This window comes from Nothobranchius furzeri, chromosome 15 (genome assembly GCF_043380555.1).
Source record: "Nothobranchius furzeri strain GRZ-AD chromosome 15, NfurGRZ-RIMD1, whole genome shotgun sequence".
Classification (NCBI taxonomy): Eukaryota; Metazoa; Chordata; class Actinopteri; order Cyprinodontiformes; family Nothobranchiidae; genus Nothobranchius; species Nothobranchius furzeri.
This window is the reverse complement of record NC_091755.1, coordinates 32,200,278-32,218,698: the sequence shown is the minus strand read 5'-3', so window position 1 is coordinate 32,218,698 and position 18,421 is coordinate 32,200,278. Positions and strand designations below refer to the sequence as shown.

Genomic DNA, 18,421 nt, shown 5'->3' with positions numbered 1-18,421 from the left:
TAGCTGCAAGTTATAATCAAAAAATAAACATTTAAAATATATCAGTCTGTAATTAATGCATCTAATAAAATACAAATTTCACTTTTTGAATGGAATTACTGAAATAACTCAACTTTGTTATAATCTAGTTTTACGACCAGCACATGTATACCAAGTAGAAAAAAAGTCAGTGTACTACATTCACGTGATTTATTTAGTAGTTACTTTTTCCATAATAAAAAATATCAAGTCCAGGCATTTATGTACTGTTCCGAAGGGACACAGCCTCTTTAATAGCATTTGGAGTGAAAAAAGAAATTACACTTAATCTTTTTTTAAATCAAGTTCTTCTTTTTAACTGTAGCACAAGAAAATAACATGCAATCCATGAAAAACATTTAATTTATCCACTCTACAACCCAATGAATCAATTTGGCTGTGTTCATCAATTACAACTGAATGAATTTTAACACTTGTAAATAGTAAAGTAGTTGGACGAAAAAAAAAATCTCAAAGCAAAAATTATATTTTAAAATATATATATACTGTATATACACAAATCCAGACAACCCTTTAAAACACAGACTTTTACAAGAGAATGTTTTGATCCCTTACTACAGTGTTGATCAAAGTTGCGTAATAACAGATTGCCAGCATTGTGGGGGAAAAAACCCAAAAGGTTCACAGAAAGGGGTATGATCGCCATCTACTGCATCCATTTGTTTTATTAAAAGCTCTCAATCTCTGTTATGTTTCCTCTGCAAAAGAAAGAGAACAACAGTTTGCTTGGAATGACTACTTAACTTGTTTTCTTTCTAAATAAATGCAGATCAAAAACAGCTGGACATCATAAATGAAGTGAACCTCAGTCATTAGAACACATACAAGTAAACATGTGAAATTATTTATTTGCTTTCATTTGACCTCCGACTGACCACGCCTTCAATTTCTACTGTAATACTGATTTTAGATCTTCAGAGACAAACTGTTCAGAACTATTTTTATATAATGGTGTAAAAGTCTGAGGTGAAGCAAATTTACGCCTCTTTTTTTTTAAGATAGACCCCCTCCCCCACATAGCCACTAAATGATTAAACATTAAAATAAAAACAACTTTGTTTACAGAAATCTTCAGCAGCCATGCCTAACGTGTTAGTCTATCAATATCCAAGTAGAAAGAACCAATTTAAGGAACAAAACCAACTACGAGATTTGGGATTAGCAACGTCCTTCTGGAATTCTACATTTAGTTTTGTTATTGGGGGTTTGAAGACACATTTTAAGCATTTATTTTTGCAATTGCTGTGTAAGTGATATAAATATACAAAATCCAGTACCTTAGTGACCAATCTGAGATAAATAATCAAGGATTATTTGTGCCAAATGCAGTTTTTATAACTGTCCACTCTTGTTTTTCTGCCCATCATCAACATATTTTTGATAAATTTTACCAAGAAACTCCCATATAACTTTATTTATTACATACCGTGACTGCCTATGACACTTTTATTCAACGTAGCACATTTCAAATAACAAATATAACTGAATATTTTGGCTTTTTACCAGATTTTACATCTAATCACATTGTTTTGCAGCAAAATTTAACCAAATGCCAATTTACTGTTTAATTTGTTACAAATAAGTTGGATCAACAAAGGAATAATAAATTGGTATATTAGGATCACAAAAAAAAATAAATAAAAAAAAAGACCCTAAAATGAAGAAATTTAGTTTCTTCGTGATGTCTCTGAACTTAACCAACAGCATAAAAAGGCAAAAGGCAGCACGGAGTCTCATATACTATTAAACAACATCCAATCAGTTAAACGGGCAGGTCAGTGCTTTGATCCATCCTGCTCATATCATCATCCAACACTGAACTATGGATCAAAACGGTATTTTTTCATGTGATGCTTCCATGTTACTGTCCAGCTTTTAAAGAAAGAAAAATTTAATCTCTAATCTCTGCCACGTCCCACTAGCTGCGACCGATAAGTTTCAAATTAGACACAGTCAAAGGGCAAATTGGAGCTCTTAACTAGCAAAAGTTTTCCCTGTGTCTTCCTTGCCTTTATATGTCCTCTTCCCGTGTGTGAAGGGTAGGTATCTGTACTTGATCATATGCTAGAGGGAAAGAAAAATAAGACATGTTACCACCTAAATGACACTGAATACAGGTTTAGTTCAATTAATTCAGATAAACATCTCTAATAGAAAAATAACATATGAGGTGCTGAGCAAAAATCTTGGTTAGAGAATCAAGTCATCTTTTTACAAAACTGCCCTCTATTGATTTAATGTGCGGCCATGTCTACCTTAATCTGCCTCTTCATGGTGATGCAAAAGAGCATGATGAAGTACATTACAAGGATAGGCCAGAACACCGGCACGTTGAAGGCATCGAAAAATGTGCAAATCATGGCGATGACGATGCCTTTCGTCGCAGAGTGCCTAGCAAGAACAGAAATGTGATGTTATTTAAAATCAAATGTGTCGTTTAGGATGCAGAAGTCAGACAGCCACCTGAATGTTTATTTTTAAAACCACTCCCACAAAGCCTGATTCAACATTACACACCTAGCCACAATTATCTTAACCTGCAGAAGAACCTGGAGGATAGTTTGGAACACTCAAAGTCCAAATGATAATTACAGATAAAAATAAAAGTAACAGTGCGATTCAAACATAAAACATGACTTCATTGATATCAAGTCTTTAGTTGGCATCAGGATGACATCTGAAAACTAAAAAAATATTGTAAAATCTCTGAAATATCAGGAATTCTTGGAAAAGGAGGAAAAAAAGACCAGAGAAGATGAATGCTTGAGTAATTCAGCAGCTGAATTTGTCCTGCTACCTGTTCAACAGAACTCACTGGTTTTACCAGTGTTTGTTTGTACTGATACCGTAGACGGGAGTGCCCAATAGCCAACAGGAGCAGGGACATATCCATCTCTTCGTGAGTAAATCCAATATTAGCTTTACGCCTTTAGAATTTTCAGTGTGCAAAAGAGTTTTTACTCCAGTTTAACTTATGACGTCTTAAAGGAACTGTAAGGAAAATTAAATCTTCTAGTCTTTGGTGCTTCAGGAAAGGCCATCAGTGTGACTGCCGCTGAGCCATATTTACCTCCTTTCTGATTTAGTCGACAAAATGTCAGAATTTGCATGTTTGAGTGAACAGAAAATCAAGTGAAACACAGAACTCTAGTCCTGCAACAAAGGTGTTTAGGGTCCAGTCACATGGCCCGGTTTTGTGTTCGTACCTGAACTGATCCGCTCTGATTATACCTACACTGTGTATTTAGTAGCCACTTCTCTAATTCTTGCCACTTTATATGAACTATTTTATCATGAGTATATTATTACTTCCTATATTTGCTTATCCTTTATTTTTATCTTCTTTTGCACCAAGTACCGCAGCAATTTCCTAATGTTGTGATTTCTCGCACATATGGCAATAAAACCTTCTGATCCTGATTCTAAACTTAATTAAAACTAAAGTACATCAACTACTGCCTTAATTTCTGTTCAAAGTTTTAATTTTTGCCTTTTATGCATATTGTATAGATCAGGGTATCTGCAGGTTTAAGGGAGCCAAATTTAAGACTTTTTAAGACCTTTTTTAATGCCACTTGGACCAAATTTAAGCTTTTTTTTTTTTATTTGAGCTATAATTTCCAGCTATTGCCTGGAACCGGTGCTAACCACGTCGTGAACGTGGGATTAGCCATCCGGTTACCATTAATGTTGCACTTCCCCATGACGCAAACTCCCACTAGCTTAACGTGCTCATCTAAAAATAGCCCCCTTTCACAACCAACCGAACGTGTACGGTTCCGCTTACGCCAATACCATACACAAAAAATGCTGAACACTAACTAGAAATTCATGGAAATGTTATAGAAATAAAATAATCTTGTTTATTGGGTCTTTGATAATTTAAGACTTTTGGAAACTATTTAAGGATTATTTGTAATTTTTAAGGATTTTTAAGGCCTTAAATTTGGAAAAGCAAATTTAAGACTTTTTAAGGACCTGCAGATACCCTGATAGATGCCAAATATAAAGTAAAAAGCTAGGCTGTGTTTATTTTTCTCTGGTTTCTGCAAAAATCTAAATCTTTTTCCAAAACGTATCTGCATGACTCAAGATTTTACCACACAGTTCACTCTAAAGAAAATGATTTGCAATCCCTCTGCAGACTCCTACCAGAATTTGAATTCAGGCAACCTCCTGATGAAAGGGCGGAACTCCTCGTTCTGCTTCGTAGGAAGGGATGGGCCCTCATCTAAAAGACAAATGGGTTACATGTTAGGAGTCATTTCCACAGATTTTAAACAACCTATGTATCAAAAGCAGTTTTTTCAGTTGATTTTAGACAGAGCCGATTCACAAAATTACAACCAAGTAAAAGTCTAAATTAAATAATCATTTAAAAGCAACATTAGGTAAACTATGGCTACAGTACAGAAGGTGCTCTGACAACCACTTACCTTCGTCAAGTAGTGAGGGATCCACTTTTGGTGATAGAAACGCAATGAACAAGTTCAGATGGTAAATTCCCAACGCGTAAGTTACTATATACCACCCCTGAAAAGCAACAAGAAAAAGAAAATCGTTAAAAAGCATTCAGGACAGACCGTAAGAACCATTTCCATGCCAACAATGGAGATGGTGACTTTAGTTAGTGTCTTTCTTATAGATACACAAAACATTTGTTTTCTTGTAGTAAATGCAGCGAAATCAGAGAACTCTCTTATAATGCCTGACTAAAAAAGGATAAACACCTGTAGGATGTAGACTCTGATCATGTAGACAAGAGTAAGTAGTACAGTGAGTGCCCATCGCATAGCAGAGAATGGCGTTGACTTGTCAAGCCATGATTGATAGACCTGTTTAAAAAATGACAGAAAATACAATTTTACATAAAATATCGTTTCAATTAAATTGTCTCTAGAACTGTGGGTGTTTCATAAATAACTAACACAATGGCATCATTATGGACTCGTGTCATTCATGAAATACCTGTCCAATCCTTGTGAAAAAGGCAGCAACTACTGATGGTTTCCCATGGATTGACTCCCCAACACTGTCCCCTTCTGACATCCTGCCAAATAAAAATATATATTAATCATAAATCACATATTTCACTTACCTAAAGCTTCTAATTGTGACAGTTTTGAAAATTTATTTTTATACTGCAATAGAAAAGCATATTATGCGTTCAAAACTAAAACACACATTTTTACGGATAAATCTTAATTATCTTTCAATAAAACGTTGACTGTATTGAATAAATCATGATTGCTAAGGGTAATGCTAGCCAACAAGCTACAGAAATGTAAAGTGTATTATACTTGTGTCGTTATCAAGTGTGGCAGCATTTGTAATGTATTAAACTCTAAACGTTTGAGCTAAACCAAAAATGAAATCAAGGATTGAGAAAGCCTGTTCCTACTTGTGGGTTGCTAACATTTTTTTAATTACAAGTCAAAAAGCTTAGGCTGTTCCTTTACCTGTTGGATTATACTTATAAAAAACAAATACGCTGGTGTTTTATATGAAGTTGTTCAGTTAAACACAGACTAAAACAAGTGCAACTTACGTTTATCTTGTGTTATGTTAGAAATTAGCCACAGAAATAGCCAACTAGCCATGTAAGTGTACGTTACCCTTTGGCCCAAATTTCCGGTTGTATGGGTAATGTAGTTCTTGTAAAGCATCAGTTAGCTTAAAAGATTCCTTTAACGATGTTAGTATACTACATTCCCCACAATTCCAAACTAACGACAATTAAACACTTATAAATACAAATTGTAGTTCTTTACGGCCCCTTGTTCTCTTTTCAGCGTCGGCTACTAGTATTTTTTAAACTACAAGTACCACCAATGCCTAAGAAGACTGACAACTCACTTCCTGTGCTACGTTTCTATGTAACCAGAGGTTTCGCAGCTAGCCTTGTTAGCATGTTTAAACGGTCTGTTTCTCTAGTGTAGCGACCACGTTTATAGTCAAATAATAAAGCGATCCCTTTTATGCTCGAGTTACAGATATGATACAGTTCAATATCTCACGCCTATACTATCAATTATAATATTAACTCACATTGAAAGTCTTTTCTTACCTGATGCGGCTTCTGTGTCACTACCCGGCTCTACCTAGCTAGCTACACTAGCTACTTGTGAGAACACGTCAGTATTTCCGCGAGGACGAGTGCAAACGGCAGGCAGGTTAATCGAGCCCCGAACTAAGGAGTACACACTGGTATGCACAAAATTCAGCGCACTCACACGCATTGACGCATACAACAGTATGTGTTGTAACTATAATAAACATATATTATATGGATAATATGTTGAGTAAAAACTCTTTATTGGTTTGATCAACAGAGACATTAAAGAGAGCACATATCCATGATTTAAAGCAAAACACTGTACTCAGAAATTACATTGATGACAACAATACATACAGATACTTCTCTAAAAAATTGAAGGTACAAAAGAAAAATGCTCAGTCTACTAAAAAGCACTGTTTCTATGTACATACAAATGCCTAATACTGATAACCCAGATTTAATCACCTGTAAAGCATTAAAGTGCTTGTTGACCAGTTGTTGGTTAGTGGGTGGAAGTTTGTTTCTCTATGTTCAATTCCTAGAAAATTGCTGTTAAGATTATTTTTATTATGACAACATGCTGGAACATTTAAATCTGCTAGTTTTAAAATTAAAACAAGAAGATTGGCATTACATACTAAAAACAAATATAAAGAAGATACTGGACACTGATAAACAAACTACTGTGCAAAATGTGGATACATCTGATTTGTTAATTTCTTTATTTGAAACTTTCTTCCAAGGCCTGACAGTTTCTGAGGTGCTTTAAAGTTGTCTGCTGCTGTAATAGCTCTCCAGGTTTTCATGTAGTAATTAAAGTTTTATTTTCCTTTTAATACAAATTCCCATATTTTTCTCTCTTTTTTGCAGTTTTGTTATGTAACAATTTCTAAAATATTTTTTGAAGCCACTATAGATAATCTAGACATAAAAATGCCTGAATTCCAGTGTTGAGTCTACTCATTGAGAAATAACTAAGTAAGGTTGCCTCTTGTAACACATTATTGTATGTGAAACTCTTTAATTAGAGGTATAAAAGTAACGAGGGGAAAAAACGTTGTTTTGCAATGAAAGTTATTAAGATTTTGCCACATCTCAGCACGGTGTAAATCAAATAAACAAAGAACAAAAAAAAGTCTTCAAAACTGGAAAGCAGGGAATAAATTGTTGTATTTTCTCAAAGAGTACAAAAAATTATGCTATTAAAATAAAACTGTGTCTAAAATGGATGGCCAAGGTTACGTTTTGTATTAGAAAAACTAGTCAACATAAAGAGGATGACATACCTCTAGAAAATAAAACGTTCTTTTTAGAATGGAACTGAAATCAGTTATTTAAAAAGCAGCTGATTGTCAAAGAAACACTTAAAAAATCTTCAGAAAGCCCAGAAGCACATTCTTTAAACCCATTTAAAAGTTTAAAAGAAAGCATGCCTCTTTGGAAGCAGATTTAAAGAAACGTGAGACAGTCTAGGACTTCTGCACAGCACTATAGCGCTTATCAGCAAACAGGACCTTGCCCTGCAAGGTCTGACAAACAGGGATTCTTAAACCGTCATTGACAAAACTGAAACAAAACCCCGTGGTTACAGAACAATACTGTGTTGTTTCTGTGCTGTTGGATGTGTTACTGTACACGACACAATACCATTTTCCTAAAACATGAAAACTGAAGTAATACCAAATGTTTGATCACACATACTTACTGATGTTGTCATGTAAATGAGTTTAGCAATGAAGTAGTCCTCACATGAACATAATTAATGCAAATGTTTCTGGCTTTCTTTGCCGCTACTCTGAAGGTTTCCTGTTTGATTCTAAGGTTCAAACAGATGATGCATTTTTAAAATTCTAAATTCTAATTATCAAACACATCCAGTCCGAAACATTTACAAGATCCAGTATGTACATTTTTACAAGTAAACAAAACCTAAAAGGAAAATAAATAAATTAACTGAGAACATGTTTTAAAAAAACTGAAACTAGCACGCTGCTGGCAGTCACATGCCACTTTAACATGTAAACATGGGAATAATATCTTGTTAACATCTAATTTCAGAGTATCCATACATCTAGATTTCCCCCTGAAATATTGTGCAATGATATTTTTTTCTGTGTGATGATTTCACCTTGGATTGACTTGTGACAGCATGTTTTATAATTCATGCTCTTTCCTGCAGATGAAACAAATATTAAAGCAAAACATCCAGACAGAACAGGAAAAAGCATGCTCATTGAAAGTACCGCGAGTTAATAATCAATTTTCTGGAAAATAATTCTGCAGACAAGACCTAAAACACCCTGAAAGACCAAGTGAAACCAGGAACTGGATAAAAAAAATTCAGCCAGAGTGTTGTTTTTGCTCTCAGTGCACATCACTCTCCATGAACTCCTCCTTGATGGAATGCTTGCTGTGAGACATTTTGCAGTCGGGCATGTCAAACCCAAAGTCAGCCCACTCATCAGCAGCTGCTGCCATCCCTGGAGGCCCGACCACTGCAGACCTGTTGGGGATGGTGATGGTGTGGCGGACCCGGAAGTGCACAGCCTCCATCACCCGCTGACGCTGCAGTTCCCCACCTGCAGCCCCAATGGCTGCCATTGCAGAGGTGGCCATGTTGCTAGAGCGGAGCAGCTGCTGACCATGATATTCATGGTGATGACTGGAGTTGGGAAGCTGGAGGGGGGCAACTTGTTTCATGTCCTGCAGACCTCGCCAGATGGCGAGGCGAGACTGCTCCGGTATCTTCAGTGCACCTAAATCCTGATGAAGGAACACATAATGCATTAAAATATGAACAAACATGAAACAATTAGATTTCATGAGCGCCCTCTTGTGTTAAAAGACTGAATAAAATCTTGCAACACTGCAACTTATGGTCAAAACATCTAAAACAGCTTGTTTAATTTCTTTTGGAGCCTTTGTCCTCTTTATTATTCACTCCGTTTGCATGTGAAGCTCGGTGAATTACTGTAGGTGCGTCGACTGAGTGGTTACCTCCATGGAGAGAGACTGAAGATGGTACACAGACTGGAGGCCTTGTGATGCGAAGTACTCAATGAAGTTCTGACAGCCCAGACTGGTGAGAAAACTGCAAGGGGAGAAGAGCAGGGCTACTTAGACCACAGCTAAGGCTTCAGTGTAGGATTGAAAAATGAACATGAAAAAGTGTTAACTCTGATTTAAATTGAGTATTATTTTTTAAAATTCAGTCTAAACAATAAAAATGCAAACTTGCCAAATGCTTATGTCAAACTCGAGGATTTTCATCTGTCAAATGCAATCATCTCACTAACTACTTAAACCTTTTAGGTCTTAAAAGTTAATTTTTGCTAAACAGAGTGACATATCAAAACACATCTGTGAGATCAAGTCTTAAACTACAACACAAGGGTTAAACTTTACATTTAGAGAGATGCAGTGGATGCAAAAGCACATGCATTTATATTAATGATTCATAGGGACACTCTTTCTTTGGTCAAGAACCTTTATTATAAATACATGAAAATGTTAAAGCCTTGATAACATACAAAAAGATTGTAACTGTACAATCACCAGAACAGTCTAGAAAACAAATCAAATAAAAGATAGACAAAATCTGCTGTATCAAAAACTGTCAGAATGATGTAAGCGAGTCAAACGACTGCATTCACACATTGTCTTAAAACGTATATAAAAAAGTAAATCAAAAACAGATTTAAATTAAATATGACTTAAACATTTATTTTAAAGGAAGAAATGCTGTAGTGCATTGCAAAGAGTGGCTGTATACAGAGACAGTGTGGAGGATTTAGATCCAGGTTTGGGACACAGTCTGAGAGGAATTTGGAGCGGATAAAATCGCTCCTGGTGACACAGAAAAGGTCAACAGCTGTGTGATCAGAGTCACATCTGGTGTTTGACTGAAATAGTACAGATAACCAGAACCAGAACACCAGCTGCATAGCTTTTGTTCTCACTCAAAAGTGTTTTAATACAAAACAATCTGTGTATCATGTGGCCAAGAAGGGTAAAAGTGTTCACTTTGAGTGGACTTTCACCATGGCGTCAGAAAAACGTGATACATTTGGAAGCCTTTTTGTATAACACAGCATCATTTAGACATGTTTAGTGGCCAAAAAGTAGTTGTTTTGGTATCAACATGCCACTGATTTGCTTTAAACCTCAACGAGTGCATCTGATTGTCGGCTGGCCTTTTACGGTTGCTTAAAGAGGGAGTGTCACTGCAGGGTGAAGTACCTGACAAGGCTGGGGTCAGGGTTATAAGGTGGTGAGCTGCAGTGGGAAGCAGACACTAAATTCTGACTGCTGTGGCCACTGTTCATGTCACTGTTGCCCTGCATGTGGTTGCTGTTGAGCATGTTTGGACCTGTGACAAAGAAAAACGTCAGCAGCCACGCAACAAGGTTGAAAATGGGATGCACAAACGGACGAGTAAGCACTCACCCATATGAGCGAGGGAGGTGTTGGCGTTGGGATGCTGCTGAGGATGCTGCCCCATCATCTGGTTGACTGACTGGGGTTTGCTGAGGCCACCATGTGAATGCATCTTGTTCATGTTGGACAGTGGAGAATAAGAAGAGGGGGATGATATGTGGCTCCTGGAAGAAATATGAGAGAGTGAGCGGTTGTGTGAACATGCTAGAAAAAGACTTGAAGGCGCTGAGATATTTTAGTGGATGTAGGTAGAATCCTAAATATCTGCAGATACGAGTGAAGACCAGTAACACTTTCTGTTTTTCTGCTATATTATTCATGTCATGTGACTGGCAACAGTGCCAAGGTTTAAAATTGGACCTGTGACCGATTAAATTTTTTTTGGATTATATGTTTTTTCAAGACAACAGGAATTTATTTTGTGATGAACCCCCCTCCGCCAGCATGCATAGGTGGGCTTCATATTTATATATATGACGTCTCGGTGCCAACGGGGTTTATCCGTGGTTTTCATGATGGTCCCATAGCGGTTTGCCCACATGGATTTTCAGAGGGCTAAATATGGGCAAACCCCTGTGGGGCCAATGGACAACCGTGGACAAACCCATACGGTTTGCTTGTATATATCCATATGGGGCCCATCCATGCATGCAGGCTGGTCCTCTGGGATTACCTGTTAGCTCAAGTCAAATCTGTCTCTCCAAACTAAGTCCATTCAAAAAGCTTTCTGCAACAAGTAGGACATTAATACCTTTTCCACAGAAAAGCACATCTAGGGCAAAGCGACCCATTTAGCTCATTGGTTTAGATTTACCAAATAACATAAACTAGGTGCGAACACAGTAGACACACCAGTTCTACACTAAAAGTCCACGTAGTTTTGATGTTTTCTGATGTCCGACCCACTTTACCACTGTGCTGATTATAAGATGATGAAACCTCAAATGTAATGTTTCTGATGCATGCACATTTTCATTTAAAAATAAGCATTTCATACAAGTTTGTAATGATAAAGAAACTGAAGAAAATGTGCAATACACACGCAAACATGCACTGAAGTGATTAACAACTCAACAGGAAGTGTGTTATACATATTTATATTTGCATGTATATAAACACTTTTTCAGTCACAATGCATCTGCAGTTTGTGGAGAACCAAACTGTGACTCACGGTCTCTGCAGCAGCTGCTGTTGTGTTTGTTGTCTATAAGAATCCACCAGAGGCTGGGGGACCAGCTCCACCAGCTCCAAGCTGTCTTTGATCTTCATCAGCAGCTCAAAGTTCTCCCGACCACGAACCTGCACACAACAATAACACAAACAGGGTCTGAAAAATGTTTTTAAACCATTTTTTTCTCACAAGACTAGACTTAGCCAGCATACAGTATTAGTATGCTGAATTCACCAGTTTCCAGGTGTAAAGGTTTATGTTTAAAGACTTTCATTTTCTTGTTTATTTTTTTTTTATGAGAGGTAGATCTTACCGGAATATAGTAAATTTCTTCTTCTCCATGTCGCCTCTTCCTTATATTAATATTTGGACTGGAAATGTTTGGCGGACTCTGTTTGAAGCCTGCAGACATCAAGGAGGGAATAATCGTTAGGCAGGATTAAAACACACGTTTCCCTCTAAACAATTATCTAGGCACCCAATAACCACCAGATGTCACTGGATATCCAGTATGAATACATAAGCAATGGACCTGCATTCGTTAGAGCTCTTCAACTCACTGCGTTTGCTGGCACTGCCGTTTTTGGACACGCTTTCATTCAGAGCCTGTTGTTCCCTGAAGTGGTCTTCGTCAGCTTTGCGGTCTCGTCCAGGACACGCACAGATCCGACCCTCAAAGGATCTTCTGCCCAGGACTTGGCCGCTGCAGACATGATTCAGGTGGAAACAAAACTTTCTCAAAATTTCTGTAAAATGCATAAAGTTGACATTTGTAGTGATGTGGTTCCATCTAATTATAATGCACTGAATTGAGATGAATGTAATACCCTGTATTTTGTCAAAAGTCTAAATAAGTTCAAATTTAGGGAACTGAGCAAGGCGTGTTTAAATCAAATTCAACATTTGAACCAACATCATTGACTCACTCTCTGGTTTCCAGCGTGATGATGATGAGGATGGGGCGTCTGTTCATGCCACCCACACAGCTGCTGTTGCACATAAAATTATAGAGGATGGTGGTGAACTCTGTCCCAACCTGAAACACAAAAGACAAAATCACCACAAAAGATCTAGCAGGGCTGCAGGGGTTTTGTACCGATCTCAAATCAGATGCATTCATTTAATAATAAAAGTTCAAAAAGACAAACTCTGACATTTAATAGTTAATTCCATAACACCAATTCACCACCAGAGGACAGTGTTGCAATGCTATTTGATGAGTGAAGAGACAGTTGTGTGTTTTATTATCCTCCTCAGGTGCAGTCACACACAGACATGATGGTTCCTGTGCCTGTTTGAACATGCCTGGCGTCTTTATTTTTAGATTCTTTGAGGCACTTATTCTGAAATTTGCTGTTTCTTTGGAAAAAACTCGACTAGAAAGATGAACGTTTTGTCTCGTCTCAAATTTCAGGGTCTTTTAATTAACATCTTGGACATTTGGGAACGTTAAAACGTTTGCACAATTCACATCTCAAAATGAGTTATCTGCTCAGTCTCTCAACGTGCTGTGATTTAACAAGAGTTTATTGGGTTGGGTTAGGTTAGGGTAATAGTCATTTATCTTGTGAATTCATCTGATTTATGACGGTGGTGAACCACCAACCTGTGGGGCCTCGAAGGGCACAAAGACACTTTGCCTCCCAGTGACAGGGTCATCCACATACTGACAGAGGTTGTTTCCCTCCACTCTGATCAGGTGACTGGCTGGAGCTACTTGACCTGAAGAGATAATGAGATAAAAGCATTTTGGAAAAAGAAAAATTTAATTGTGTGCTAAAGAAAAAATAATACTCTCAGGGGTGATAATCTACCATCATTAAAGTCTCGTCCAAGTTCATGGTTGGGGCACCGTTTGACCACCTCTGTGACGTGCTCTGCCTTTTTGTAGATGGGCATGGCTCTGATGATGCTGCCATGGGGCGGAGACGAGGACAGCTTGATCTGGATCGGACACGTTTTGGCAATCTGGCAGTAAAGCTTCTTCAGCAAGGGAGAGTACTGTAAAGCAAGATAAGACAAAAGGGCTTTGAGATGAATTATCTGAAATAAAAGACATTTTTATTTAACAAAAATATTCACGACTGAAACGGTTCCCCGCATCAGATAGAGTGGGAAAAAGTCAACTGATATGCTGCTGAGAAACCCAATAGCAGGATGCTGCCCTTTCTCTTTAAATGTAAACTTTCAGTTCAGTGCAGGCCCATTTAAAGCAGTTGGGGTCCCAAGGCAAAATGGACTTGACCCCCCCCCCCCCCCACACACACACACACACACACACACCCTCTCCAACATTTTTCCCGCTGCAGGAAACACGTACCTGGCTGGGCACTGTGTGCTGAGGAGGGGAAGGATGAATTAAAAGGTTCAATGCGCTAAGCTTGCACTATTTGTCTTTGCATTGCAACTTTTTCACCATTGTCTTGAGCCAGTGCTATAATGACCCTTTTCAGGGTTAATGAAATGCCACTCAGACCCCACCACCCTACGTGGCCAGAATACCGCACTTGCTACTTCAGAGTTGTCCCTGTTGGACTAAATAAAGTGGAGCTGACAAGCCTGGCCCTGCAGTCTGCTTCTCGTATGTTTTAGATCACGAACACAGCTGATTTGTTTGATTTAGTGATGAACCGCTCCTGTAGAAACTAATGAAGGCTGAGGAGACATTTCATCAGTTAGATTAAGGTGTTAGAAAGATGAACATACAGCGAGGATCAGAGTTTTACTTTAGCATTTACTAACAGACATTAGGGAGTGCTAAAAAGCTAGCTAAAATAGCTTAGTAAAAAACAATCATTGTTTAGTAATAAACAATCATAGTCTTTCCCCTGGCAAGCTTGGGGCCCGAGGCTAGTTCTTAAAATGAGCAAAGTAATAGAATGTTAGCTTTATTTGTGAGTTTTCAGAATTCAAAATATATCTTATTTTTGGTTTGTTTTTGTTTTTGTGAAGCACCTCAAGATTTTTATCTTGAGAGGCGCCATATAAAATATCGTCTTCTTCTTCATCCAATTGACACATTTTAATACTGAAAAGAAGAATTTTTGATCATATTTAACAACATTTACCTTTTTATAAGTATTGCTGTTTTTGCAAAGAAAAAAATTATTGTATTTTTGACCAAATATGATAAAATGAATGATGACAAGCAATTTTTTTTTACTTTCTTGAAAATCATTTGTTGCAGTGTGGATGACATTGTGAATGAATCAGCTGTACATTTAAAGTTTCAATCCGTCAAAAATGTTCTGAAACGTAACAAGTTGCCTTTCCAGTAACAATGAGAGTAGATGAAGAAGAAAATGCCGAGCCGTGCTAAGGCTGAGTCAGTTATTCCTCAGTTTCCAAGCGTGTACACATGCACATGCATGCATATGACTGTAAATGTGTGTTGGTGCCAAAAACATGCATCAGAATGACTGGAACAGCCTCACATGCCTCAACACAGTCTAAGACCTTCCAGGAAAATCCAAGAAGTTCTGACCTGTGTGGACTTGCTGAGTGCTTAGAAACAGATGAAACAGCACACCCTGTGGCAGAATTACGCATTGCAGCTCTTGATTTATAGCAGCAAATAAAAACATGAATCTTACACCTCCTCCCTATTTTATAGATGGTACGAAGAATAAAGTAAGGAGGGGCCACCAACCTAATCTAAAACACTGGAACTGTTCAGTTTGGTCTAACACTTCACAATGGGAGCTTTTATGTGTTATATAATAATTTTATGGACATATTTTCAAGCTGTTGAACACTTGAGATAATTATATGTGTTAACCACTTATCTCCTATATTTATACATATTGGTTCAAGCTCAGATGTGTGTCGTTCAGGAAGTAGAAGTCAGCTGGAGGAGAAAGTAGCTTCAGACGGCAGGATTTGGAGTCGCCATAGATTGGATAACAGCAACACAACTCTACCACTGGCTCTCTAGGGAGCCGAAGCCTCCTCACTTTCCGGTTGGCTCATGGGTCCCCGGAAGAACGAAAAAAAGAATGAAATCGACGGGGCTAAAAGAGCTAAGGCTAAAGATCGCACATATGTTGTACTTTTATTTATATAAAAGTAATGACGTGTGTTTTGACCACACCAGTCACGTTCTTTAGAGATTTATCTGCTTGTAAATGTTCGTAATTAGCATGACTTCAAATCAGATGTTGGCACGTTGCATGACGTCACCACAGAATCTCCTCTCCCCTAGCGTAGCTGCTACTTACCACATGGCCAGATTATGGTGGTTCTTTCCTCCCGAACGAAGGATTTGAAGTTTGCCGAACTCACAGCCATTTTCTCTCTGTTTATCTCCGTGTCTGGTTCGATGACGTCACTTTGATGATGCGCATTTGTAGCCCTGGACATATTTTCACACAAAACCTAACATAACGTTTCCCCTCCCCAGTCGAAAATAAGCGCTTTCTTGGTATCAAAATGGCGTCATATGTGAAATCCATGGCACAAAACAAGCAGAATTAGAAAACAGCCCCAGTTTTTAGCCCCATTGACTTGCATTCATTTTTTTGTTCTTCCGTGGACCCATAGTCTGGAAGTAGATGGGTGTGACATTGGCTCCCCATATATGTGCTTTGCAACATGGATGTTTTATCTCCACAAATATCACCAGCCTGAATGAGTTCTGTTGTGCGGTGGAGTTGCTAATGCTAACGGTTAGCTTCTGATAGCGAAGACGTTCTCTGCTGTTTCCTGCACGCTAAATCAAAAACAACAGCTTTCCCCATTGTGTCAACATGGATGAGTCCCTGAACGTTAAGTGACAGAGTGAAGTAGATCTATCAGGCTTTTCTAATCCTAAGGTTTCACCGTCTAATTTCTATCAGAAGTTAAAGCAGTAGATAGGTGTAGGGTTAGGGTTAACTGATTTATAATCGGGAATAATCATTAAAAAATGGATTTTCAGTATTCTACTCCTTTAATCAAGGTCCAACAAAAAATAAACAAGCAAACACAAACAGAAGCAACAAAGCACAACTAACCCTAGAAACCTAAAACCTTTTAAATAACACGTTCATCAGAGGAATAGTTAATGCTCTGTTGCTGTTGACACCCTAGGTTCAGTCAAGCAATATGTTTCGATGTTATCTTTCATCTATTACAAAAAACAGTAGTAGGATGTTTCTCAGGTCATTTTATGTCAATCCAACTTCTCTGTTTATTGTCTTTTGACCGTCAACAGCAGAAACGAGTGTTGGTGCCTTAAGATTTAGGATTTCAAATGTCTCAGCAGCCCTCCCAACACACACACACACACACACACACACACACACACACACACACACACACACACACACACACACACACACACACACACACACACACACACACACACACACACACACACACATGCCCTTAGCCATGAGCAATAAGACCAATGGAAACACCAGTGCACAACATTACCTGTTCCACTTAACTTTCCCTAACAAGTCCCAACAGCCCACCCATACCATGAATAAATAATTTTCTGACAGCAGCCAGACAGACGTCTTATTTACCAACCGGGGGCCTTTTCATGTTGCAGCAGTCACAGAGTGAGGACTGATCCAGTGCTTTGTTTTCAAAAAGCAAAGATAAAGGATTTAACATCAGCTTCTCCAGATGCAGGTGATTGTAGTTCATACACACCACAGAGGAGTATCACCAGTTATTTCATTTTGTAGAGAAAAGGGCTATAAGCGCCTCATGATTTTTATCTTGAGAGGCGCTTTAGAAATGACATTTTCTTTCTTCTTCTTCTACTCTGATTTATTATTGAAATGATTGTAATGGACTACATTTGCATTAATTGATTAATAATTGTATGAAATTCAACAGAAATTCGTTTGAATTGGATCATGTTTAATTAGATCTTCATTCAGCTGAACAATTACAGAACAAATACAGCAGATGTTACCAAAATATGTTTTTCTGACTTTCTAATTCATTCACCTTCCAAACTGAAGCTCGCGCTGAGCATGCACGTACTCGAGCACACAAGCCAGGGGTTAAGATTCATGTGTTGCGGTCAGAGGTTTGGCAATAATACACGATTGGAAATGTCTGATGTGTATCTTCATGTTCAGACAAGAGCTTATAAACAACGAGTAAGTCGGCTCTTGGTTTCAGAATGCAAGGATAGATAAAAGGGTGGAGAGGAAAATGGACAGAAAAACGAATGACCAAAAAAATGTCCAGATGGGTTAGTAAAAGAACCAAAACTTTTGGAACAAGTCCATGAGGTTTTCTGACCACAAACTTTCTTCAACTCCCAACTTTTTCAGCCAATGTTCATAATTTAACACATGTAACATATCAGTTTTCCATTCATAAATTTAATCAAATGTGTTTCATTTCAACAGGAAGCATCCAGAAATGTGTCTAAATGTGTATTTGCTTCATGAAAACACATCATAAAGCTCTCACTAGATATGGTCATTTTTGAAGCAATGCCTGATCCATTCATCCCTTCAGACGGAGGACCAGTGGAGGCAGGTCGGGACAGGCTCCTGCAGAAGAGGTGATAATTGCCAGACCATCATCCATATATACAAGCAGCAGCTTGCCTACTGCAAATTCAGCTAACAAATATCAAAAACGCTCATACGCACCACGACACTAAGAGATGGTGTTTTACTTTATCACACAGCCCATGCAGGCTCATTTTGACTTCAGGTAGTTGTGTGGTCCAATTTATAACAAGATCATGCAACACAAAGTTTAAAAGT

General features: G+C 38.0%; 2 protein-coding genes across 4 annotated transcripts in view; both read right to left on the bottom strand.

Moving 5' to 3' along the window:
• Positions 1-237: 237 nt before the first annotated feature.
• rer1 (retention in endoplasmic reticulum sorting receptor 1) lies at positions 238-6,231 on the bottom strand. 2 transcript variants are annotated; one of them, XM_015967541.3, is made up of 8 exons: positions 6,107-6,231; positions 5,008-5,089; positions 4,770-4,874; positions 4,476-4,572; positions 4,192-4,270; positions 2,295-2,430; positions 2,049-2,103; positions 238-737 (listed from the first exon to the last, which is right to left on the bottom strand). In XM_015967541.3, the coding sequence occupies exons 2-8, from the start codon at positions 5,086-5,088 to the stop codon at positions 727-729; spliced, it is 564 nt and encodes a 187-aa protein (XP_015823027.1). In that variant the 5' UTR covers position 5,089; positions 6,107-6,231; the 3' UTR covers positions 238-726. The 2 variants fall into 2 exon arrangements, with proteins under 2 accessions (XP_015823027.1, XP_015823026.1); XM_015967540.3 differs by lacking the exon at positions 238-737 and having other exon boundaries at positions 1,265-2,103.
• Positions 6,232-8,320: 2,089 nt separating this feature from the next.
• The window catches only part of tp73 (tumor protein p73), a 23,172-nt gene continuing 13,071 nt past the window's right edge, over positions 8,321-18,421 (bottom strand). For both annotated transcript variants that reach the window (XM_054746367.2, XM_015967543.3), the window contains 10 exons: positions 13,520-13,706; positions 13,312-13,427; positions 12,632-12,741; positions 12,266-12,408; positions 12,019-12,107; positions 11,706-11,833; positions 10,544-10,698; positions 10,337-10,466; positions 9,095-9,188; positions 8,321-8,860 (listed from right to left, as the gene is read on the bottom strand). In XM_054746367.2, coding sequence (XP_054602342.2) covers positions 8,462-8,860; positions 9,095-9,188; positions 10,337-10,466; positions 10,544-10,698; positions 11,706-11,833; positions 12,019-12,107; positions 12,266-12,408; positions 12,632-12,741; positions 13,312-13,427; positions 13,520-13,706 — 1,551 coding nt within the window. In that variant the 3' untranslated portion in view covers positions 8,321-8,461. The remainder of the gene's footprint in view (positions 8,861-9,094; positions 9,189-10,336; positions 10,467-10,543; positions 10,699-11,705; positions 11,834-12,018; positions 12,108-12,265; positions 12,409-12,631; positions 12,742-13,311; positions 13,428-13,519; positions 13,707-18,421) is intronic.